General features: G+C 43.0%; 1 protein-coding gene across 2 annotated transcripts in view; it reads right to left on the reverse strand.

Annotated features, from left to right (window-relative positions):
* The window catches only part of LOC126195221 (uncharacterized), a 196,770-nt gene that overhangs the window by 44,464 nt on the left and 126,584 nt on the right, over positions 1–25,722 (reverse strand). For both annotated transcript variants that reach the window (XM_049933743.1, XM_049933742.1), the window contains exon 8: positions 20,303–20,640. In XM_049933743.1, the coding sequence (XP_049789700.1) occupies positions 20,303–20,640 (338 nt within the window). The remainder of the gene's footprint in view (positions 1–20,302; positions 20,641–25,722) is intronic.

Raw genomic sequence — 25,722 nt, forward strand, 5'->3', positions numbered from 1 at the left:
GGGAGGCAGGTAAGGGATTGGGGGGAAGCATCTAGTGGCTCATGGGAGAGTGGTAAACTGTCTGTGCACTAGCTAGGGGTGCAAGTAGAGGGGGCAGATGGCAGACGGCTAGGCACACAATATCACAGACTATCACTACAGTGCTACACAAAAAGGCAGTGCTTTTCAGAATGCTACTGGACATCTAAATTCAATAAAAATAATTGAAAGTGTTAGAGGACAGACTCTGAATAAGTCTTGTATTACAAAATTGGATAGTTTATTAAAAGGAGAACTGAGTTTGAATGGGCAACAGAGTTTATAATGTGTTTTGGTCTTGCTGTTGAAACACAAAATATGCTGCATAGTGATAAAATTAAGTATTACAGATGTTTAATACAGTGATTGATGGTTCTACGTAAAATGATGATAAAAACTAGAGGACAGTGCCCTTAAATACTGCAGCACACTGGTAACTTACTATCAATAAAGAGTCAAGAGAGAATTTGATTGATTCCTGTCTGCTGGGGAAAGGCATTCATGAGCTGGCATAGGGTATACACTCGCGCACACACACACACATATCCATCCACACATATACAGACACAGGCTTGTGTCTGTATATGTGTGGATGGATATGTGTGTGTGTGCGAGTGTATACCCGTCCTTTTTTCCCCCTAAGGTAAGTCTTTCCGCTCCCGGGATTGGAATGACTCCTTACCCTCTCCCTTGGGGCCCACATCCTTTCGTCTTTCCTTCTCCTTCCCTCTTTCCTGATGAGGCAACAGTTTGTTGCGAAAGGTTGAATTTTGTGTGTGTGTTTGTTTGTGTGTCTATCGACCTTCCAGCGCTTTCGTTCGGTAAGTCACATCATCTTTATTTTTCCCACGTGGAATGTTTCCCTCCCTCTCTCTCTCTCTCTCTCTCTCTATATATATATATATATATATATATATATATATATATATATATATATATATATACCAAACAAAAGCGCTGGCAGGTCGATAGACACATAAACAAACACAAACATACACACAAAATTCTAGCTTTCGCAACAAACGGTTGCTTCGTCAGGAAAGAGGGAAGGAGAGGGAAAGATGAAAGGAAGTGGGTTTTAAGGGAGAGGGTAAGGAGTCATTCCAATCCCGGGAGCGGAAAGACTTACCTTAGGGGGAAAAAAGGACGGGTATACACTCGCACACACACACATATCCATCCGCATATACACAGACACAAGTCTGCTTGTGTCTGTGTATATGCGGATGGATATGTGTGTGTGTGCGAGTGTATACCCGTCCTTTTTTCCCCGTCTGTGTATATGCGGATGGATATGTGTGTGTGTGCGAGTGTATACCCGTCCTTTTTTCCCCCTAAGGTAAGTCTTTCCGCTCCCGGGATTGGAATGACACCTTACCCTCTCCCTTAAAACCCACTTCCTTTCATCTTTCCCTCTCCTTCCCTCTTTCCTGACGAAGCAACCGTTTGTTGCGAAAGCTAGAATTTTGTGTGTATGTTTGTGTTTGTTTGTGTGTCTATCGACCTGCCAGCGCTTTTGTTTGGTAAGTCTCATCACTTTCTTTCTTTTTAGATATATTTTTTCCACGTGGAATGTTTCCCTCTGTTATATATATATATATATATATATATATATATATATATATATATATATATATATATATATAATAGAGGGAAACATTCCACGTGGGAAAAATATATCTAAAAAGAAAGATGATGTGACTTACCGAACGAAAGCGCTGGCAGGTCGATAGACACACAAACAAACACAAACACACACACAAAATTCAAGCTTTCGCAACAAACTGTTGACTCATCAGGAAAGAGGGAAGGGGAGGGAAAGACGAAAGGATGTGGGCCCCAAGGGAGAGGGTAAGGAGTCATTCCAATCCCGGGAGCGGAAAGACTTACCTTGGGGGGAAGACAAAGAGTTTGGGCAGAGATGTCAGTCGAGGCGGAAGTGCAGAGGCAAAGATGTTGTTGAATGACAGGTGAGGTATGAGTGGCGGCAACTTGAAATTAGCGGAGATTGAGGCCTGGTGGATAACGGGAAGAGAGGATATATTGAAGAGCAAGTTCCCATCTCCGGAGTTCGGATAGGTTGGTGTTAGTGGGAAGTATCCAGATAACCCGGACGGTGTAACACTGTGCCAAGATGTGCTGGCCGTGCACCGAGGCATGTTTAGCCACAGGGTGATCCTCATTACCAACAAACACTGTCTGCCTGTGTCCATTCATGCGAATGGACAGTTTGTTGCTGGTCATTCCCACATAGAATGCATTGCAGTGTAGGCAGGTCAGTTGGTAGATCACATGGGTGCTTTCACACGTGGCTCTGCCTTTGATCGTGTACACCTTCCGGGTTACAGGACTGGAGTAGGTGGTGGTGGGAGGGTGCATGGGACAGGTTTTACACCGGGGGCGGTTACAAGGGTAGGAGCCAGAGGGTAGGGAAGGTGGTTTGGGGATTTCATAGGGATGAACTAAGAGGTTACGAAGGTTAGGTGGACGGCGGAAAGACAGTCTTGGTGGAGTGGGGAGGATTTCATGAAGGATGGATCTCATTTCAGGGCAGGATTTGAGGAAGTCGTATCCCTGCTGGAGAGCCACATTCAGAATCTGATCCAGTCCTGGAAAGTATGCTGTCACAAGTGGGGCACTTTTGTGGTTCTTCTGTGGGAGGTTCTGGGTTTGAGAGGATGAGGAAGTGGCTCTGGTTATTTGCTTCTGTACCAGGTCGGGAGGGTAGTTGCGGGATGCGAAAGCTGTTGTCAGGTTGTTGGTGTAATGCTTCAGGGATTCCGGACTGGAGCAGATTCGTTTGCCACGAAGACCTAGGCTGTAGAGAAGGGACCATTTGATGTGGAATGGGTGGCAGCTGTCGTAATGGAGGTACTGTTGCTTGTTGGTGGGTTTGATGTGGACGGACGTGTGAAGCTGGCCATTAGACAGGTGGAGATCAACGTCAAGGAAAGTGGCATGGGATTTGGAGTAGGACCAGGTGAATCTGATGGAACCAAAGGAGTTGAGGTTGGAGAGGAAATTCTGGAGTTCTTCTTCACTGTGAGTCCAGATCATGAAGATGTCATCAATAAATCTGTACCAAACTTTGGGTTGGCAGGCCTGGGTAACCAAGAAGGCTTCCTCTAAGCGACCCATGAATAGGTTGGCGTACGAGGGGGCCATCCTGGTACCCATGGCTGTTCCCTTTAATTGTTGGTATGTCTGGCCTTCAAAAGTGAAGAAGTTGTGGGTCAGGATGAAGCTGGCTAAGGTGATGAGGAAAGAGGTTTTAGGTAGGGTGGCAGGTGATCGGCGTGAAAAGAAGTGCTCCATCGCAGCGAGGCCCTGGACGTGCAGAATATTTGTGTATAAGGAAGTGGCATCAATGGTTACAAGGATGGTTTCCGGGGGTAACAGATTGGGTAAGGATTCCAGGCGTTCGAGAAAGTGGTTGGTGTCTTTGATGAAGGATGGGAGACTGCATGTAATGGGTTGAAGGTGTTGATCTACGTAGGCAGAGATCCGTTCTGTGGGGGCTTGGTAACCAGCTACAATGGGGCGGCCGGGATGATTGGGTTTGTGGATTTTAGGAAGAAGGTAGAAGGTAGGGGTGCGGGGTGTCTGTGGGGTCAGGAGGTTGATGGAGTCAGGTGAAAGGTTTTGCAGGGGGCCTAAGGTTCTGAGGATTCCTTGAAGCTCCGCCTGGACATCAGGAATGGGGTTACCTTGGCAAACTTTGTATGTGGTGTTGTCTGAAAGCTGACGCAGTCCCTCAGCCACATACTCCCGACGATCAAGTACCACAGTCGTGGAACCCTTGTCCGCCGGAAGAATGGACGATGGATCGGTCAGCCTTCAGATCACGGATAGCCTGGGCTTCAGCAGTGGTGATGTTTGGAGTAGGATCACGGTTTTTTAAGAAGGATTGAGATGCAAGGCTGGAAGTCAGAAATTCCTGGAAGGTTTGGAGAGGGTGATTTTGAGGAAGAGGAGGTGGGTCCCGCTGCGACGGAGGACGGAACTGTTCCAGGCAGGGTTCAATTTGGGTGGTGTCTTGGGGAGTTGGATCATTAGGAGTAGGATTAGGATCATTTTTATTCGTGGCAAAGTGATATTTCCAGCAGAGAGTACGAGTGTAGGACAGTAAATCTTTGACGAGGGCTGTTTGGTTGAATCTGGGAGTGGGGCTGCTGAAGGTGAGGCCTTTGGATAGGACAGAGGTTTCGGATTGGGAGAGAGGTTTGGAGGAAAGGTTAACTACTGAATTAGGGTGTTGTGGTTCCAGGTAGTGTTGATTGGAATTTTGAGGTTTTGGAGGGAGTGGAGCTGGAAGTGGGAGATTGAGTAGATGGGAGACACTGGGTTGGTGTGCAATGAGAGGAGGTTGAGGTTTGCTGGAAAGGTTGTGAAGGGCGAGTGAGTTGCCTTTCCGGAGGTGGGAAACCAGGAGATTGGATAGTTTTTTGAGGTGGAGGGTGGCATGCTGTCCTAATTTACGGTTGGCCTGTAGGAGGATGCTCTGAACAGCTGGTGTGGATGTGGGAAAGGAAAGATTAAGAAATTTATTAAGGATAGGAGTTGACGGGTGTGTTCATTGGCTGAGTTGATGTGTAGGTGAAGGATTAGGTGGGTGAGGGCAATGGATTGTTCAGTTTGGAACTGGTATAGGGACTGATGGAAAGAAGGGTTGAAGCCAGAGATGGGAACTTTAAGTGTGAGGCCTTTGGGGGTAATGCCAAAAATGCTCTTCAATATATCCTCTCTTCCCGTTATCCACCAGGCCTCAATCTCCGCTAATTTCAAGTTGCCGCCACTCATACCTCACCTGTCATTCAACAACATCTTTGCCTCTGCACTCCTGCCTCGACTGACATCTCTGCCCAAACTCTTTGTCTTTAAATATGTCTGCTTGTGTCTGTATATGTGTGGATGGATATGTGTGTGTGTGCGAGTGTATACCCGTCCTTTTTTTCCCCCCAAGGTAAGTCTTTCCGCTCCCGGGATTGGAATGACTCCTTACCCTCTCCCTTGGGGCCCACATCCTTTCGTCTTTCCCTCTCCTTCCCTCTTTCCTGGTGGGGCGGCGGTTTGTTGCGAGGGCTTGAGTTTTGTGTGTGTGTTTGTGTTTGTTTGTGTGTCTGTCGGCCTGCCGGCGCTTTCGTTCGGTGGGTCGCATCATCTTTGTATATGGCGCTTTCGTTCGGTGGGTCGCATCATCTTTATGTGTGTGTGTGTGTGTGTGTGTGTGTGAAAGCAAGAATGATGTGACTTGCCGGGCGGGGGCGCTGGCACGTCGATGGACGCACAAACATACACACGGGGTTCAGGCTTTCGCGGCGGACTGTTGCCTCGTCGGGGGGGAAGGGGGTGGGGGGGGGGGGGGGGGTGGGGACGGGGGGAGGTGGGTTTTGGGGCGGAGGGTAAGGAGTCATGACACAAGCAGACATATTTAAAGACCAAATGTCTGCTTGTGTCTGTATATGTGTGAATGGATGTGTGTGTGTGTGCGAGTGAATACCCGTCCTTTTTTCCCCCTAAGGTAAGTCTCTCCGCTCCCAGGATTGGAATGACTCCTTACCATCTCCCTTAAAACCCACTTCCTTTCGTCTTTCCCTCTCCTTCCCTCTTTCCTGATGAGGCAACAGTTTGTTGCGAAAGCTTGAATTTTGTGTGTGTGTTTGTGTTTGTTTGTGTGTCTATCGACCTGCCAGCGCTTTCGTTCGGTAAGTCTCATCACCTTTGTTCTGTATATGTGTGGATGGATGTGTGTGTGTGTGTGTGCGCGAGTGTATACCTGTCCTTTTTTCCCCCTAAGGTAAGTCTTTCCGCTCCCGGGATTGGAATGACTCCTTACCCTCTCCCTTAAAACCCACATCCTTTCGTCTTTCCCTCTCCTTCCCTCTTTCCTGATGAGGCAACAGTTTGTTGCGAAAACTTGAATTTTGTGTGTGTGTTTGTGTTTGTGTCTATCGACCTGCCAGCGCTTTTTTTTATATATATATATATATATATATATATATATATATATAGGCAGGTCGATAGACACACAAACAAACACAAACACACACACAAAATTCAAGCTTTCGCAACAAACTGTTGCCTCATCAGGAAAGAGGGAAGGAGAGGGAAAGACGAAAGGATGTGGGTTTTAAGGGAGAGGGTAAGGAGTCATTCCAATCCCGGGAGCGGAAAGACTTACCTTAGGGGGAAAAAAGGACAGGTATACACTCGCACACACACACACACATATCCATCCACACATATACAGACACAAGCAGACATATTTAAAAAGAAAGAGTTTGGGCAGAGATGTCAGTCGAGGCGGAAGTCAAGAGGCAAAGATGATGTTGAATGGCAGGCGAGGTATGAGTGGCGGCAACTTGAAATTAGCGGAGATTGAGGCCTGGTGGGTAACGGGAAGAGAGGATGTATTGAAGAGCAAGTTCCCATCTCCGGAGTTCGGATAGGTTGGTGTTGGTGGTATCCAGATAACCCGGACGGTTTAACACTGTGCCAAGATGTGCTGGCCGTGCACCGAGGCATGTTTAGCCACAGGGTGATCCTCATTACCAACAAACACTGTCTGCCTGTGTCCGTTCATGCGAATGGACAGTTTGTTGTTGGTCATTCCCACATAGAATGCATCGCAGTGTAGGCAGGTCAGTTGGTAAATCACGTGGGTGCTTTCACATGTGGCTCTGCCTTTGATCGTGTGCACCTTCCGGGTTACAGGACTGGAGTAGGTGGTGGTGGGAGGGTGCATGGGACAGGTTTTACACCGGGGGCGGTTACAAAGATAGGAGCCAGAGGGTAGGGAAGGTGGTTTGGGGATTTCATAGGGATGAACTAAGAGGTTACGAAGGTTAGGTAGACGGCGGAAAGACACTCTTGGTGGAGTGGGGAGGATTTCATGAAGGATGGATCTCATTTCAGGGCAGGATTTGAGGAAGTCGTATCCCTGCTGGAGAGCCACATTCAGAATCTGATCCAGTCCTGGAAAGTATGCTGTCACAAGTGGGGCACTTTTGTGGTTCTTCTGTGGGGGATTCTGGGTTCGAGGGGATGAGGAAGTGGCTCTGGTTATTTGCTTCTGTACCAGGTCGGGAGGGTAGTTGCGAGATGTGAAAGCTGTTGTCAGGTTGTGGGTGTAATGGTTCAGGGATTCTGGACTGGAGCAGATTTGTTTGCCACGAAGACCTAGGCTGTAGAGAAGGGACCATTTGATGTGGAATGGGTGGCAGCTGTCATAATGGAGGTACTGTTGCTTGTTGGTGGGTTTGGTGTGGACGGACGTGTGAAGCTGGCCATTGGACAGGTGGAGGTCAACGTCAAGGAAAGTGGCATGGGATTTGGAGTAGGACCAGGTGAATCTGATGGAACCAAAGGAATTGAGGTTGGAGAGGAAATTCTGGAGTTCTTCTTCACTGTGAGTCCAGATCATGAAGATGTCATCAATAAATCTGTACCAAACTTTGGGTTGGCAGGCCTGGGTAACCGAGAAGGCTTCCTCTAAGCGACCCATGAATAGGTTGGCATATGAGGGGGCCATCATGGTACCCATGGCTGTTCCCTTTAATTGTTGGTATGTCTGGCCTTCAAAAGTGAAGAAGTTGTGGGTCAGGATGAAGCTGGCTAAGGTGATGAGGAAAGAGGTTTTAGGTAGGGTGGCAGGTGATCGGCGTGAAAGGAAATGCTCCATCGCAGCTAGGCCATGGACGTGCGGAATATTTGTGTATAAGGAAGTGGCATCAATGGTTACAAGGATGGTTTCCGGGGGTAACAGATTGGGTAAGGATTCCACGCGTTCACGTGGAATGTTTCCCTCTATTATACTGATATATATATATATAGACCACTCTGTATAATGACCCCTATGACTGAAAACTTTGTGTGACACACTTTACACAAGTTTTAAAAAACAGCAATTTTTAGACAGCTGCTCTAGGGGAAAAAAACATGTACTACATATTTTATATAGCAATGTTTCACACTACTTCAACTACAAAATTTTATGGGAGTCGTGCCCAGAAGTGCCTTGCACATGAAGTTTCAACAAAGCTCACAGTCCGCAGCATTGTCCCCAGAACTGGTCGTGGCCCTCTGGTTCTAAGTCAAGTGGAAGGACTGAACCGGAGACTTCGAAGTTTCTGTGACGAGCTAGGCTGTGACCTCCTGGACTTGTGCCCTATGATTGAGAACTGTAGGGTCCCCATAAATGTGTCAGGTATGCACTACACATCAGAGGCTGCTACTCAGGTAGCTAACTGTATGGGGCGCACAAAAGGATTTTTTCGATTAGGCTACTTTCCATCCAATCTAGATAACAATAGCTGTAGGAAACTCAGAGGTGTCAGTGTAAGCTCAAAACAAATGCCTCCCACAGTTGAGAGTATCAAAATCCTAATGGTAAACTTCTGAAGCAATTGCAACGAAGTGCCAGAGTTTGAAGTACTCATAAAAAGCAGTGAAGCTCACATAATACTATGCACAGAAAGCTGGTTGAAAAGAGAGATGGATAGCAGTGAGATTTTTGGGGAAAATTTAAGTGTATATCAAAAGGATAGGCAAATGGGAAACGGATGTGCAGTATTTGTTGCAATACACAAGAAACTCAAATCCACCGAAATAGAAATTGAAACTACATGTGAGATTGTTTGGGAAAGACTCAGTATAAGTATAAGGGGTGGGCATAAAATGATAACCGGATCCTTCTATATACTGGACCTAATGGCAACAAAAAGACCTGACCTCTCAAAGGATGTCAACATCAAAACTGGTGTCAATGACCAAGACACAGTTGTGGCAACAATGATTACCAAAATACAAAGGACAACTAAACAAAGTAGAAAGAAATATGTGTTCAGTAAGCTAGATAAAAAATCGGTAGTGTCATACCTCAACAAGATACTTGAAACTTTCATCACAGGGCAGGAGCATGTACAGGAACTATGGCTCTCAAGTTTAAAAAGAATAGCTGACCATGCACTGGTTAGATATGTACCCAGTACAACAGTTCATAATGGGAGGGAACTTCCAAGGTATGCAGTCACTGAAAAGAAACTTCTAAAGAAATAGAGATTACTGCATAATAGGTGTAAAACAAAGTGTAGAGCCTTATATAGAGAGATACTGAATGAAATTCATTTGGCTGTCAAAAGAGCAATGTGTGATGCCTTCAATGACTACTACAGCAGAATGATGCCAAATGATCTTTCACAAAACACAAAGAAATTCTGATCATATGTAAAGGTTGTTAGTGGCACCAAAGTTAGTGTTCAGTCCCTTGCAAATGAGAGAGGAACTGAAACTGAGGGTAGCAAAGCAAAAACTATGTTTCAAAACCCAGGACAACTGTCCCACTCTAATCCTCATACCACTGAAAAGATGAATGAAATAAGTATTAGTGTCAGTGGTGTTGAAAAACAGCTGAAATCATTAAAACTGAATAAAGCTCCAGGGCCCGATGCAATCCCTGTGCAACTCTATGCTGAATTTGTGGCTGAGTTAGCCCCTCTTCTAACTATAAGCTATCGTAGATCCCTTGAACAAAAAACCATACCCAGTGCTTGGAAAAAAACACAGGTCATACCCGTCTACAAGAAGGGTAGTAGAATTGATCCACAAAACTACTGTCCAGTATCCTTGACATCGATTTCTTCTAGAATCTTAGACATATTTTGAGCTCAAACATAATGAGGTACTTTTGAACAGAATGACCTCCTAAATGTCAACTAGCATGATTTTGAAAACACTGACCATGTGAAAATCAGCTCACACTTTTCTCACATTACATATTGAAAGCTTTGGATCAAGGCAATCAGGTAGACACAGTATTTCTTGATTTCCTAAAGGTGTTTGACTCAGAACCAAACATACGCTTGTTGTCAAAAGTATGATCATATGGGCTATCAAGTAAAATTTGTGACTGGATTGAGGACTTTTTGATAGGGAGGACACAGCATGTTATCTTGGATGGTGGGTCATCATCAGATGTAGAAGTAACTTCGGATGTGCCCCTGGGAAGTGTGTTGGGATACTTGCTGTTCATGTTGTATATTAGTGACCTAGCAGACAATATTAACAATAAAATGAGGCTTTTTGCTGATGATGCAGTTATCTATAATGAAGTACTATCTGAAAGAAGCTGCATAAATACCTATTCAGTCAGATCTTGATAAGATTTCAAAGTGGTACAAAGATTGGCAACTTGGTTTAAATGTCCAGAAATGTAAAGTTGTGCGCTTCACAAAACGAAAATACATAATATCCTGTGACTCAGATCAATGAGTCACTGTTGGAATCAGTCAGCTCATACAAATATCTAGATGTAACACTTTCTAGGGATATGATATGGAATGATCACTTAAAAGCTGGGAAAGTGCAGTCAGACTACAAAGGAGATTGCTTACAAATCACTTGTGCGAGTGGTTCTAGAATATTACTCAAGTGTGTGGGATGTGTACCAAATAGGATTAACAGGGGATACTGAATGTATGCAGAGAAGGGCAGCATGAATGATCACACATTTGTTTAATCCATTGGAGAGCATCACAGAGATAATGAAGGAACTGAACTGAAAGACTCTTGAAGATGGGTGTAAACTGTCCCGAGAAGTCTATTAACAAAATTTCAAGAACTGGCTTTAAATTATGACTCTAGGAATATACTACAGTCCCCTATGTACAGCTCACATAGGGTTCAGGAGAACAAAATTACAATAATTACTGCATGCACAGACACATTCAAACAACATTCTTCCCGAGCTCCATACATGAATGGAACAATAAGAAACCCTATTACATGGTATAATGGGACATACCCTCTGCCATGCATCTCTCGGTGGTTTCCACAACACAGATGTGGACGTAGATGTAGTGCAGCTATTTTATTGAAATTCACTGTTATGCATAAACATGGGCTACAATGATTATTTTTGTCAATATTTCTGTAAACCATTACAAAATAGGCAACAGATATAGTAATTATCAGGAACTGAATGTGTGGATTTTTTAATTTCAAAAATTTAACACATCTCTACCACTGATGTTCAGCTCATAGCCCAAAACTAGTTTGATATTATTGATATATGAGGGCTATTCAGAAAGTAGCGAACATTTCCATCTGACGCTACTAGGCGTGCACCGATCACGTATATTTTGGTATGTACATGCTCGGCAGCACAGTGGGCAAACATCCATGGCAGCGGGAATGTGTCTGCATGTCTGTTTTTCTTTTTTTTTTCTCCAATATTCGAATTTGAAATGGGCTCTGCAATTGAAAATCCCACCAGTTGAGACGTGCGGTCTGTGATACAGTTTTTGTTGGCAAAAAACCTAAAACCTATATAAATTTATTACGAACTGTGTGAAGTGTACGGAAACAACATAAAGGGTGAATGTTCTGTCCGGAAATGGTACATTCGGTTTAAAAATGGCAGAACCAACATTCATGATAAAGAGAAGAGTGGATGCCCGAGCATAGTGACTGACGATCTTGTTGCTAAAGTTGATGAAATGATTCGTGAAAACTGTCGTTTCACAGTAACGGAGCTTTTGCTTTCTTTCCCACAAGTTTCACAGACTTTGTTGTTTGAAAATGTCACTCAAAAGCTAGGCTACCACAAATTTTGTGCACGATGGATGCCCAAACTGCTTACAGAGCACCATAAAGAACAGCAAAGGGAGCAACGTTGACATTTCTGGTGGCCTACCACAAACATGGTGATTCATTACTGAATCAAATCGTAACTGGTGACAAGACTTGGGTGAAACATGTCAATTGCCAGACAAAATTACAGTCCATGGAGTGGGGGCACGCACACAAGGTCATCCCAAAAACCAAGAAAATGTTTGCAAACCTTGTCAGCAAGGAAGTTGATGGCGACAGTGTTTTGGGATAGGCAAGGTGTGCTTCTTATTGATTTTCTCAAACGTGGAGCAACCATAAATTCTGCCTGGTACTGTCAAACTTTGCACAGCCTTAGAAGAGCAGTTCAAAACAAATGCTGAGGAAAGCTGATGTCCAAAATTTTGTTTTTGCTACTACAATGCCCGAACTCACATGGCAAACAGCACTAAAGAACTTCTTAATTAATTCAAATGGTAAATGTTCCCTCATCCACCCTACAGCCCCGATCTTGCACCAAGAGACTTCCACTTGTTTCCCAAGATGAAGAATTGGCTTGCAACGCAGCGCTTTGATGACTACGCGTAACTCCAGGCGGGCGTGACCCACTGGCTGAAGTCTCAGGCGCAGAATTTTACGACGAAGGTCTTTCAAAGCTCAATGTCTTTGGTGACTGTGGAAAAGTAGTATGTCAGTCGCTCTTTCGGATGTATATAATACAATGTATTTCTAGTACTTAGTTTTTTATCTTTTTAATGCCAAAATGTTCCCTACTTTCTGAATAGCCCTCATAGCTCGATCATGCACTGTTACTGGTGTAGTATTTCTTGCAACTTTGACTGTGAGAGTAAGCCCTCCCTTTTGATTGCATAGTGGTGTTGTGCTAATTTGTGTGTACACCAACATAAAACATGCGGCTGACTCACTGAAGTTAAAGTATTATGCTTGTTTAGTAGCATGATAAACCATGGACCTTGCCGTTGTTGGGGAGGCTTGCGTGCCTCAACAATACAGACAGTCGTACCGTAGGTACAACCACAACAGAGGGGTACCTGTTGAGAGGCCAGACAAACGTGTGGTTCCTGAAGAGGGGCAGCAGCCTTTTCAGTAGTTGCAGGGGCAACAGTCTGGATGATTGACTGATCTGGCGTTGTAACACTAACCAAAAAGGCCTTGCTGTTCTGGTACTGCGAACGGCTGAAAGCAAGGAGAAACTACAGCCGTAATTTTTCCCGAGGGCATGCAGCTTTACTGTATGATTAAATGATGATGGTGTCCTCTTGGGTAAAATATTCCGGAGATAAAATAGTCCCCCATTTGGATCTCCGGGCAGGGACTACTCAAGAGGCCGTTGTTATCAGGAGAAAGAAAACTGGTGTTCTACGGATCGGAGCGTGGAATGTCAGATCCCTTAATCGGGCAGGTAGGTTAGAAAATTTAAAAAGGGAAATGGAGAGGTAAAAAGTTAGATATAGTGTGAATTAGTGAAGTTCGGTGGCAGGAGGAACAAGACTTCTGGTCAGGTGAATACAGGGTTATAAATACAAAATCAAATAGGGGTAATGCAGGAGTAAGTTTAATAATGAATTAAAAAAATAGGTGTAGGGGTAAGCTACTACAAACAGCATAGAGAACACATTATTGTGGCCAAGATAGACACGAAGTCCATGCCTACTACAGTAGTACAAGTTTATATGCCAACTAGCTCTGCAGATGATGAAAAAATTGATGAAATGTATGATGAGATAAAAGAAATTATTCAGGTAGTGAAGGGAGATGAAAATTTAATAGTCATGGGTGACTGGAATTCAAGAGTATGTAAAGGGAGAGAAGGAAACATAGGAGGTGAATATGGATTGGGGCTAAGAAATGAAAGAGGAAGCCGCCTGGTAGAATTTTGCGCAGAGCATAACTTAATCATAGCTAACACTTGGTTTAAGAATCATGATAGAAGGTTGTATACATGGAAGAACCCTGGAGATACTAAAAGGTATCAGATAGATTATATAATGGTAAGACAGAGATTTAGGAACCACGTTTTAAATTGTAAGACATTTTCAGTGGCAGATGTGGACTCAGACCACTATCTATTGGTAATGAACTGTAGATTAAAACTGAAGAAACTGCAAAAAGGTGGGAATGTAAGGAGATGGGACCTGGATAAACTGAAAGAACCAGAGGTTGTAGAGAGTTTCAGGAAGAGCATAAGGGAACAATTGACAAGAATGGGGGAAAGAAATACAGTAGAAGAAGAATGGGTAGCTTTGAGGGATGAAATTGTGAAGGCAGCAGAGGATGAAGTAGGTAGAAAGACGAGGGCTAGTAAAAATCCTTGGGTAACAGAAGAAATATTGAATTTAATTGATGAAAGGAGAAAATATAAAAATGCAGTAAATGAAGCAGGCAAAAAGGAATACAAATGTCTCAAAAATGATACCGACAGGAAGTGCAAAATGGCTAAGCAGGGATGGCTAGAGAACAAATGTAAGGATGTAGAAGCGTATCTCACTAGGGTAAGATAGATACTGCCTACAGGAAAATTAGAGAGACCTTTGGAGAAAGGAGAACCACTTGCATGATTATCAAGAGCTTAGATGGAAACCCAGTTCTAAGCAACGAAGGCAAAGCAGAAAGGTGGAAGGAGTATATAGAGGGTCTATACAAGGGTGATGTACTTGAGGACAATATTATGGAAGAGGATGTAGATGAAGATGAAATGGGAGATACGATACTGTGTGAAGAGTTTGACAGAGCACTGAAAGACCTGAGTCGAAACAAGGCCCCCGGAGTAGACAACATTCCATTAGAACTACTGACAGCCTTGGGAGAACCAGTCGTGACAAAACTCTACCATCTGGTGAGCAAGATGTATGAGACAGGCGAAATACCCTCAGACTTCAAGAAGAATATAATAATCCCAATCCCAAAGAAAGCAGGTGTTGACAGATGTGAAAATTACCGAACTATCAGTTTAATAAGTCACAGTTGCAAAATACTAACGCGAATTCTTTACAGATGAATGGAAAAACTGGTAGAATCTGACCTCAGGGAAGATCAGTTTGGATTCCGTAGAAATGTTGGAACACGTGAGGCAATACTGACCCTACAACTTATCTTAGAAGAAAGATTGAGGAAAGACAAACCTACGTTTCTAGCATTTGTAGACTTAGAGAAAGCTTTTGACAATGTTGATTGGAATACTCTCTTTCAAATTCTGAAGGTGGCAGGGGTAAAATACAGGGAGCGAAAGGCTATTTACAATTTGTACAGAAAACAGATGGCAGTTATAAGAGTCAAGGGGTATGAAAGGGAAGCAGTGGTTGGCAAGGGAGTGAGACAGGGTTGTAGCCTACCCCCGATGTTATTCAATCTGTATATTGAGTAAGCAGTGAAGGAAACAAAAGAAAAATTCGGAATAGGTATTAAAATCCATGGAGAAGAAATAAAAACTTTGAGGTTCGCCGATGACATCGTAATTCTGTCAGAGACAGCAAAGGACTTGGAAGACCAGTTGAACGGAATGGACAGTGTCTTGAAAGGAGGGTATAAGATGAACATCAACAAAAGCAAAACAAGGATAATGGAATGTACTCGAATTAAGTCGGGTGATGCTGAGGGAATTAGATTAGGAAATGAGACACTTAAAGTAGTAAAGGAGTTTTGCTATTTAGGGAGTAAAATAACATGATGGTCGAAGTAGAGAGGATATCAAATGTAGACTGGCAATGGCAAGGAAAGAGTTTCTGAAGAAGAAAAATTTGTTAACATCAAGTATAGATTTAAATGTCAGGAAGTCGTTTCTGAAAGTATTTGTATGGAGTGTAGCCATGTATGGAAGTGAAACGTGGACGATAAATAGCTTAGACAAGAAGACAATAGAAGCTTTCGAAATGTGGTGCTACAGAAGAATGCTGAAGATTAGATGGGTAGATCACATAACTAATGAGGAGGTATTGAACAGAATTGGGGAGAAGAGGAGCTTGTGGCACAACTTGCCTAGAAGAAGGGATCGGTTGGTAGGACATGTTCTGAGACATCGAGGGATCACCAATTTATTATTGGAGGGCAGCATGGAGGGTAAAAATCGTAGAGGGAGACCAAGAGATGAATACATTAAGCAGATTCAGAAGGATGTAGGCTGCAGTAGGTACTGGGAGATGAAGAAGCTTGCACAGGATAGAGCAGCATGGAGAGCTGCATCAAACCAGTCTCAGGACTGAAGACCACAACAACAACAGTAGCATCATCCACTAATTACATATGTGAATAGAATAAAAACAGTTCTATCTTAGAACTACACTATTTACTTCTGTTAATTCTTCTGTCAGCATGATATACATGCTACAAATCTAGAAGTTATCAATAATTACCAATGTTGGTTTTGGTTTGCCAGATTGTAACAAAAGTCCAGCAGAGAATATGAGCTCATTAGCTAGCTGAGTACCGACACGTGTGTGTGTGGTGTCTTAATTCTGATGAAGGCCTTTCTGGCTTAAAAGCTTACTTGTTTGACAGTCTTTTTGTGGTGCCTGTCTGCGATTCACGCCCATCTCTGCTATATAGTGAGTAGTAATCTATCCTTTTCATAATATGTTGTTAAAATCAAGTCCTAATATATTAAATAAATTGGCCAGTGGAATCTAATGGAAACACCTTGAGAAGTACAGCATAAGCAGTTGTGTATCCTGACACTGAATATTGTTCGGGCCAGAAGTAGTCATTTCAACAAAACAGACATCCATCCAAATGATGTAATGAGGATCATGGCAGGAACTCTTAAGGGGAGCCAGAACGATGAAAATGACAAAATTAACCTTTTTTGTTTTTTCATTATAAAATTATTTGGAGTTTTCTGAATAAAACAAATCAAGTTTCACCCTTCTAAGTGTGTTTTTTAACGCTGCAAAGTTGACGCACCGTGTGAACGGTTGTAGCGACTTAGTGTGTCACCTCTGACGGCGCCGCTCACTGGCTGCAAGCAAGGTATCTTTGCGGAATTAGACAGTGTTTTGTTTTCCAGTGTTGTATGGCTTTATCTCTGTGACAAGTGACAGTTCATATCGGTAAACATGAACGCTATACCGTGTGTGTTGACTTGTGGAGTTTGCTTTGTGTTGTTTAGCTGTTCAATTTTGCATATTTGACGAATTTTGCACGTACCTGTTTTACGCATATGGTTTGTGGATATCAGTATGCCCCATTTCAGCAATCGAGTGTTTAAGAAAAGGCACAATGAGTGGAAGAAGAAATCTTTTGTTGTTTCGAAGGGAGATGCTGCTCAGACTGCTTCACCAACTACTCCAAATGAATGTGATAGAACTTCTTGCAGCAAGAAACTTTGTGATAGCAAAGAAAAATTTGAAAACTATGAAAGTGACAGTAAAGATGTGAATGAAATAATTAACATTTCCTTGCTCTCTAATATTTTAAAACATAACTTATTATGCCAAGTTTGCAAAGAAAGAGGACTGCAATTGAAAATAACTTCACACATTGGTTTGGCATGTAAAATGTTATTGAAGCGTAACAAATGTGCTGCAGAAGTTTCATTTTCTAATTCTAACAGTATTCCTCGTAGTGGTAATAGGGGAAAGAAGGTGTATGATATAAATGTTAGGCTAGTGCATGGCTTGCGTAGTATTGGCAAGGGCAGTGCTGCAGGGACAATGTTATGTGGAATTATGAACTTGCCAAAACCACCAACCAAGTTTGAATATTATAATGAATTGGTGGTATCTCCTGCTGAAGATACTGCTCAAGCAACAATGAAGAAAGCAGTTGAAAAAGCCGTGACAGATAATGGGAACTGTAGAGATTTAACTGTTGCTTTAGATGCACCATGGCAACGCAGAGGTCATTAATGCTAAATGGAGTTGCGACAGCTACCAGTGGAGACAGTTGCAAAGTAATTGATGTTGCTGTTCTCTCAAAACATTGTAGATGTAAGGGCAATACCAAGGACAAACATAGTGAAAGTTGCAAAGCAAATTTTCACGACACAAGTGGAGCGATGGAAGTAGAGGGAGTGAAAGCAATTTTTTGCAGATGACAGGAGTGGTATAATGTACGATACACTAACTATCTAGGAGATGGTGATTGTAAGGGATATAAAGCTGTAGAGGAACTCAAACCTTATGGCAATGAAATTCACATTAAAAAACAGGAGTGCATTGGACATGTGCAGAAGCACATGGGGGCTCACTTGCGCAAACTAAAGCAGACAATAGGATCCCAGAAGCTTAGTGATGGTAAGACCCTTGGAGGAAGAGGAAGATTGACAGATGAAGCAATTGATAGATTGCAGAGGTATTATGGGTGTGCAATTAGGCAAAATGCAAGAAGCATTGTGCATATGAGGAGAGCAGTATGGGCATTATTTTTTCATACTGCATCAACAAATGAGCACCCGCAACATGCACTGTGCCCCACAGGTGATGACTCATAGTGTAAGTACCAATTAGGAAAGGAATGTGCCCATAAAAACAGTTTGCCAGATGCTGTAATTGATGTAATTAAGCCCATATTCAGAGATTTATCACAGCCAAGTTTATTGGAAAAGTGTTTACATGGGAAAACACAAAATCCAAATGAAAGTGTAAATAATTTAATTTGGATTAGGATTCCCAAAAGTGTGTTTGTACAGATAAAAACATTGCATTTTGGAGTGTATGATGCAGTGGCAACATACAATGAAGGAAACATTATCAAATGTGATGTGCTGAAAAGTTAGGTTTCCAACCAGGACACACCACCATTTCCACAATGTGCCTAATTGATGAAGAAAGACTAAGAGGTGCAGGAAGAAGAGACAAAAGCTTACAACATGTAGAAAAAGGGAAGAAAAGACCAGTGAAAAGGAAACTAACACTGGAAAAAGAACAGGATGCTGATAATCCATCATACGTGGCAGGAATGTATTAAAAAACATTTCCCGTAACTTTAAAATTTTCATCTTTGAGGAACATTTTCTCAAAAACTGCAAATAGTACATCAATTTATAAACAATATTGTTTACTTCTTTTCCTTCATTTTTATAACAAATTGTAAAAAAAAATATCATATAATTCAAGAGTTATAGAAGAAAAAGTGCAAAATTTTAGAGAAAAAAATAAGCATCTGTTTAAAAAAAATTGTAAAACAAAAACCAATAAATATTTCTTAACATGGCATTATAACTTTGTAGAGAAATCTTCACTGAACATGTAGTACAAATTTCAGAGCAATGTGTTTAATGGTTTTAGAAAAAATGTTCCTTCTATTTGCTAAAATTAACATGGAGGAGATGGATCATTCCGGCTCCCCTTAAATCCTCACCAATACCCTGGCTGTCAGTATTCACCAACTTTGCTCAACCAAATCTCTGAAGACAACAAGCAATGAAAAATGAATGGATGAAACTCAAAAGATCACAAACTTGCCAATTCATGAAACACTGAACAGTTTATCATGCACCTGACTAAAATCTGGAGGAGCAATATGGGTAAACAATGGTGAACTTGTTCCAGAAAGTTATGATCTAAAAGAAGAATGAAGAAACCAGAGGATGCCCCATGAACAGTCATGAGAAGATATGTAAACTAGATCAGACCATCGAACCCCCAGGAGCGAACAGATCAACAAAAATATGAAGCTCTCTTAACTGTGTCAGATTTGTCCAAGTCATGACCAAAGCAACAGTACATAAATAGGAATGATTGATTATGACAAATGGGACTGCAGGACATCGGACCACATTTTGCATGACTGCTCAAAAAGAAAATTCATGAGTACCCAAAAAAAACTTTGCTAACACAAAACCTACACACCGATCAACTGGCTAGAGTCTTTGGATATTCAACCATGATGGGAAATGGCTCTCTCAACCTCTTATAGCTATTCCCTGCTCTGCAGATTTCATTGTTTATATTTCAGATCATCATATACTGTAGCAGTTTAATGTATGTACTTGTAAACTATAATTCTGTCAGCTAAACACTATATACATAATAAATACCCTTAAGAAGAAAAGAGGAAAGAAAGTTAGTGTTAAGTATACTACATACACTATGATTGGGAAAGTATACGGAAGGAAATCAATCGTGTTCTTTTTATCTGAACCCTCTGGGCACTTCCTTAAACAATGTGGAGAAACCATAGAAAACTTAAATCTGGATTATGTCCAGCCTCTTGAATGTAAGTCCAGTACTTTAATCACTGTTCCAACTTGTTTAGTCCTGTTAGGGCATAAATGCACCTGTGTGAGTGTAAGAATCCCAATGTCCCTGAAGATGCTTCTGCAGTATGTTCTGTCATCAACTTTACATAACATTATTACAGAATACTTCTGTAACATAAATACTTTCCAACCTTAGCTGCATTAGGCTAGATGAACTACATGATTTGCCAAAGATTCTTTAGTTCAATTAACACTAATGAAAGTTGCTAAACAAAAAATATTGTATTTCAAGAAAATTATTAGTCTTAAAACTCCAACAGTCACAATTGCCAGTGGAGGCACTGAGTATTAGTAGTTCCTGCAAATACACTGTGAAATGGCCAGATGGTAAAAAATCAGATTCCTGTTATTCAAATTTTGCAAGTGGTATAGAACTAGTGATATTGATGGAGCTTGGAAATTTACATAAGTGCAACATAAGAAAACACTATACAGATTTAAGGAGAGTAACTTCATTTGTACCTTCCAGAAAACATTTCACTGTCACAGTCATCTTCACTGTTTTCTTTATCATGACTGGAACTTGCCTTTGCTGAATCTGACAAACTTTTTAATATATTTCTTTTTCGAGGACTTCTCATTGTAGGTACAAGTGGGTCACAACTTTTTATTTGTTTAGCAATATTTTCCCTTCCTTTTCTGCCCTCCAATACCAGTGATGACGTTGGTGATGATACTGCTTGTGTGGTTACAGTGTCGCTTGCTGGAACCCATGGATGTAGTTCATTGTATATATGCCTCAGAATTAATTTTGCTTGCTTTCTTTTCAATGGTTTCAATCCATATTTTTGCAGTTCTTTCTGAAACAACAAGTACACAATAAAATTAACATTACATGGGAGTGAATCATATTGCTAGAGCATTAAGAGCTATGCTGTATCCCATAGGACAACGTTTAAATGTAGAAGTAAATTAAGAAATTATACCAATTAAATATTTCCATATTTTTAATATTTAATGAGTAAAACACCTGTGTGGTACAGTTATAAAGGGAATTAAAAAAAATCTTATTATTATTGACAGTAAAAATATTGATTGGATATTTTTAGATTGAAAAAGAATAAATGTGTTTACACTTTGGATTCATTAGTATGTTTATGATACACATACTACATATTTGTATAGTTGAAGCTCGTGTAATTTTTCTAATACACATTTATGTAATATAAAGGAAAGACACCACTAATCTATAGTAGACATACATGTGGCACATAGATACACATAACAGAAAACAGTAGTCACATTAGCGTTCAAGTTCTTCCTCTTTTTTTAGCAGAAGTACACACATTACACACACCATGCAAATGTACACCACCACAAGTCATCAATGATCAAAATTCACACAGTCGTATTTGACAAAAAGGGGATTCAAGAAAGTCATGCCATTTTTCAATGCAGTTTCTGTTTTAGTACAGTCAAATGATAATCTCTTGCCCCAGAGGCACACTCAGGGCTCTTCATGACATCTCTTATCTGAAAGACAGCACAAATTCTATCATGATTGGTTCGTATTCTTCCAGGCAGCAACCCAACTTCATGGCTTACTGAGTTGGTGCAGCTGCTATTGTGCTTTATCTAATACCTTTTTTGTGTATGTACAAGTGAAGTCATAAGTGCCCATGTCATAACCTTAGAATACTACTAACAAGAGAACTCCCCTTTGCTCTCCTTTCAGATTTAGTGGTCGGTTGGTTTAAAGAAAGGGGGGAATGGACCAAACTGCAATGTCATCGGACCCTTGTTCCTAGTAAAATAATTACACAAGGGAAAGAAGAAAAGAAAGGAGACATACAGCACAATAACAGGAGAATGGAAGAACCAGAACGACAGATGGACAAGCAACAATACTATGGACAAAACAGGAAAAGAAAACCATAGAGAGAAGCAAGAAAAAGGTAGAATGGATAAAAACAAGAGAGCAGATGACCATGGCTGGCCGACCACGAGAATAAACAGGAAAAGCCAGCCACTCTGCGACGCATTAAAACATCCAGCTTAAAAGCATTAGACTGGAGAACACAAAGGGGCAAAGGACATGCACGAAAACCTATATAGAATGGTAAAACCCATCGTCACGTATAAAACGTAAAACTAAGTTAGCCGATGAGGTGTTGTCGGCTAAAATTAATGGTAACAAGTCTGGCAACTGAAGAGTCCATCGCAGGGCAGACAAAGATGGACAGCTCAGCTCAACAAGATATGGGCCACTGTCAGCCGGGAGCCGCACCAACACTAAGGTGGGTCATCACAGCGCAGGAGGTAGCCGTATGTCACCTAAGTGTGGCCAATGCGGAGCCAATAGAGAACCACAGAGTCCCTGTGAGAGGCCCGCATGGAGGTCTTCCACACATTCATAGTCTCCTTAATGGCATGCAATTTGTTGTGCATATTGAGATTATACCATTCTGTCTGCCAAAGCTGCAAAACCTTGCAGCAAAGTACTGAACACAGGTCAGTTGCAGAGAAGACAAGTTCCATAAGCGGTTTCCGTGTAGCCTGTTTTGGCCAGCTTGTCGGCACGTTCGTTGCCTGGGGTTCCAATGTGATCTGGGGTCCAGACAAACACCACTGAACAACTAGGACCATTTCAGGGCATAGGTGGACTACTGGATGGTCGCTACCAAAGGATGACGAGGGTAGCTCTGGTTCATAGCTTGTAGGCTGCTCAAGGAGTCAGTTCACAGAAGAAATGACTCCTCATGGTATGAACGGACGTGCTCAAGAGCTTGAGATTCAGCCACCAGCTCGGCAGTGAAAACACTGCAGCCATCGGGCGAGGAATGCTGTTCAATGTGTCCTCCATGGACATAGGCAAAGCCAACATGATCATCAGCCATCGAGCCGTTGGTGTAAACCACTTCATGGCCATGGTACATGTCAAGAATCAAGAGGAAGTGGCAGTGGAGAGCCGCAGGATTAACTGAATCCTTAGGGCCATGTGAAAGGTCCAGGCAAAGCCGCAGCCTAGGTGTACACCATGGAGGTGTATGTGAATGGTCCTCAAGTATAGGTGGTATAGGTAGGACTCCAGTTCAGAAAGAAAGGATTGGACACGAACTGCAGCTGGAAGTCCTGACCTCGGCCGCCTATGCAGGAGATGAACCACCGTGGCTGGGAAAAGGAGACAGTAATTTGGATGCGCAGGAGAACTAAAAAAATGTGCAATGTAACTGGCCAGCAGTTGTGCATGCCTACCCTGTAATGGAGGGACTCCGGCCTCCACCAGGACACTGGTCACTGGACTCGTCCTAAAAGCTCCTGTCGCTAGGCGAATGCCACAATAAACGCAATGCTGAGGGTGCCGCCAAAACATAAACCAGACTCCCAAAGTCAAGGCTGGATGAACAAGGGCAGCTGCAGCAACGTAGAGTGATCTGCACCCCAGTTGGTGTTGCTCAGGCAGCGGAGGGCATTGAGATACTGCCAGCACTTTCACTTAAGCTGACGAAGGTCAGGCAGCCACATTAATCAGGCGTTGTCCGCCCCCGGTAGCTGAGTGGTCAGCGTGACGGAATGTCAATCCTAAGGGCCCGGGTTCGATTCCCAGCTGGGTCGGAGATTTTCTCCTCTCAGGGCCTGGGTGTTGTGTTGTCCTAATCATCATCATTTCATCCCCATCGACGCGCAGGTCGCCGAAGTGGCGTCAAATCGAAAGACCTGCACCAGGCCAACGGTCTACCCAACAGGAGGCCCTAGCCACACGACATTTCATTTCATTAATCAGGCGTCGAAAACCAGTCCTAAGAATCGATATGTCTCCACTACAGTGAGTGGATCATCATTAAGGTAAAGTTCTGGTTCTGGGTGAATGGTACGACGCTGATAGAAGTGCATAACACATGACTTTGTGGCCGAAAACTGGTAACTGTGGGCTAGAGCCCATGACTGTGCCTTGTGGACAGCTCCCTGTAGGTGCTGCTCAGCAACACCAGTACTGGTGGATCAGTACAAAATGCAGAAGCCATCTGCATACAGAGAAGGTGAGACAGATGGCCCTACAGCTGCTGCTAGACCACTAATGGCCACTAATAATAGAGATACACTCAATAAAGAGCCCTGCCGGACCCCATTCTCCTGGATATGGGGGGAACTATGGGAGGCACCAACTTGGACACGGAAAGTACCAAGTGACAGGAAATTTTGGATAAAAATTGGGAGCGGGCCTTGGAGACCCCACTCGTATAATTTGGCAAGGATATGATGTCACCAGATCGTGTCATACACTTTTTGTAAATCAAAAAAGATGGTTACCACGTGTTGGCGTCTGGAAAAGGCTGTTCGGATGGCAGACTCAAGGGACACAAGATTATCAGTGGTAGAGTGACCCTGGCGGAAGCCGCCCTGACATGGAGCCAGTAGGCCACATGACTCCAGGACCCAACCCAACCACCTACACACCATATGTTCCAGCAGCTTACAAAGAACGTTGGTGAGGCTGATGGGCTGATAGCTATCCTCATCAAGTGGGTTTTTACTGGGTTTGAGCACCAAAACGATGGTGTTCTCCTGCCATTGGGATGGAAAGACGCCATCGCACCGGATCCAGTTGAAGATGACGAAGAGATGTCGCTTGTAGTCAGATGAGACATGTTTAATCATCTGACAGTGCATCCGATCTGGCCCAGGAGCACCAGCCACCGTTTGAGAGTGCAAAAGGCTGGGAGGTAATTCTCCGATGCAGAGGCACTAGCATAGTGCTCAGCAAAGTGCTCAGCAATCACGACTGCTTCGGTAGATAACACGGCATTTATGTTAACACTGGGAACACCTGTTGGGGTCTGGTACCCGAAAACACGTTTGATCCTTGTCCAGACTTGGGAAGGTGACGTATGGCACCCAATGGTCAATGTATCTCTCCCAACACTCCTGCTTCTGTTGTCTGATAAGTTGGCGAACACGGGCACAGAGCCGTTTAAAGGCTATGAGGTGCTCCAGCGAAAGGTGCCGCTTATGCCGCTGTAGAGCTTGATGGCGCTCCTTAATTGCTTCTGGGACTTCCGGCGACCACGAGAAAGGATTGTTGTAGTCACCTGCTCAACCATCATATCGACGTTCTCGTATTGGGGAGATTCAACGGTGACGGCAGAGGTGAAAATTTCCCAGTCCACCTTGTTTAAAGTGCATCTGGACAGGTGTCCGTGGGCCTGACACTGGGGCAGTGACAGGAAGATGGGGAAGTGGTCACTACCACACAGGTCGTCATGTGCTCTCCAGCAGATAGAGGGGAGAAGTCCTGGGCTGCAAATTTATAAATCAATGGCTGAGTAACTACCATGAGCCACACTGAACTGTGTGGCGGCCCCAGTATTTAAGAGGCAGAGTTCGAACTGAGACACCAAAGTTTCGACATCTCTGCCTCAGCCAGTAAGCACTGTGGCACCCCACAAGGGGTTATGGGTGTTAAAATCTCCCAAAAGTAGGAAAGGTTTAGGGAGTTGATCAATCAGTGCAGCTAATACATTCAGGGGTACTGCATCATATGGAGGAAGATATACATTGCAGACAGTTATTTCCTGCGCCGTCCTTACTCTGACAGCCACAGCTTCAAGAGGGGTTTGAAAGGGCACAGTTTCACTACAGACTGAGTTTAGGACATAAATGCTAACTCCACCCGACACTCGATTATACTCACTATGGTTCCAGTAACATCCCTTATAGCCACAGAGGGTAAGGGTCCTAATTGCCAGGAACCAGGTTTCCTGGGCAATGTAGAAAGCAGGTGTAAAGCTTAACAGTTGCCATAGCTCAGCCAGGCGGTGGAAAAAACCGCCACATTTCCACTGGAGGATGACGTGATTGTAAGACTGGGAAGGCATGGAACATTCAATGAGGCAGTTTACACCTCGGGGTCACCTGCTGCCACTGGCTTATTGCCTGAGCAG

The sequence above is a fragment of the Schistocerca nitens genome, chromosome 7, assembly GCF_023898315.1.
Source record: "Schistocerca nitens isolate TAMUIC-IGC-003100 chromosome 7, iqSchNite1.1, whole genome shotgun sequence".
Classification (NCBI taxonomy): domain Eukaryota; kingdom Metazoa; phylum Arthropoda; class Insecta; order Orthoptera; family Acrididae; genus Schistocerca; species Schistocerca nitens.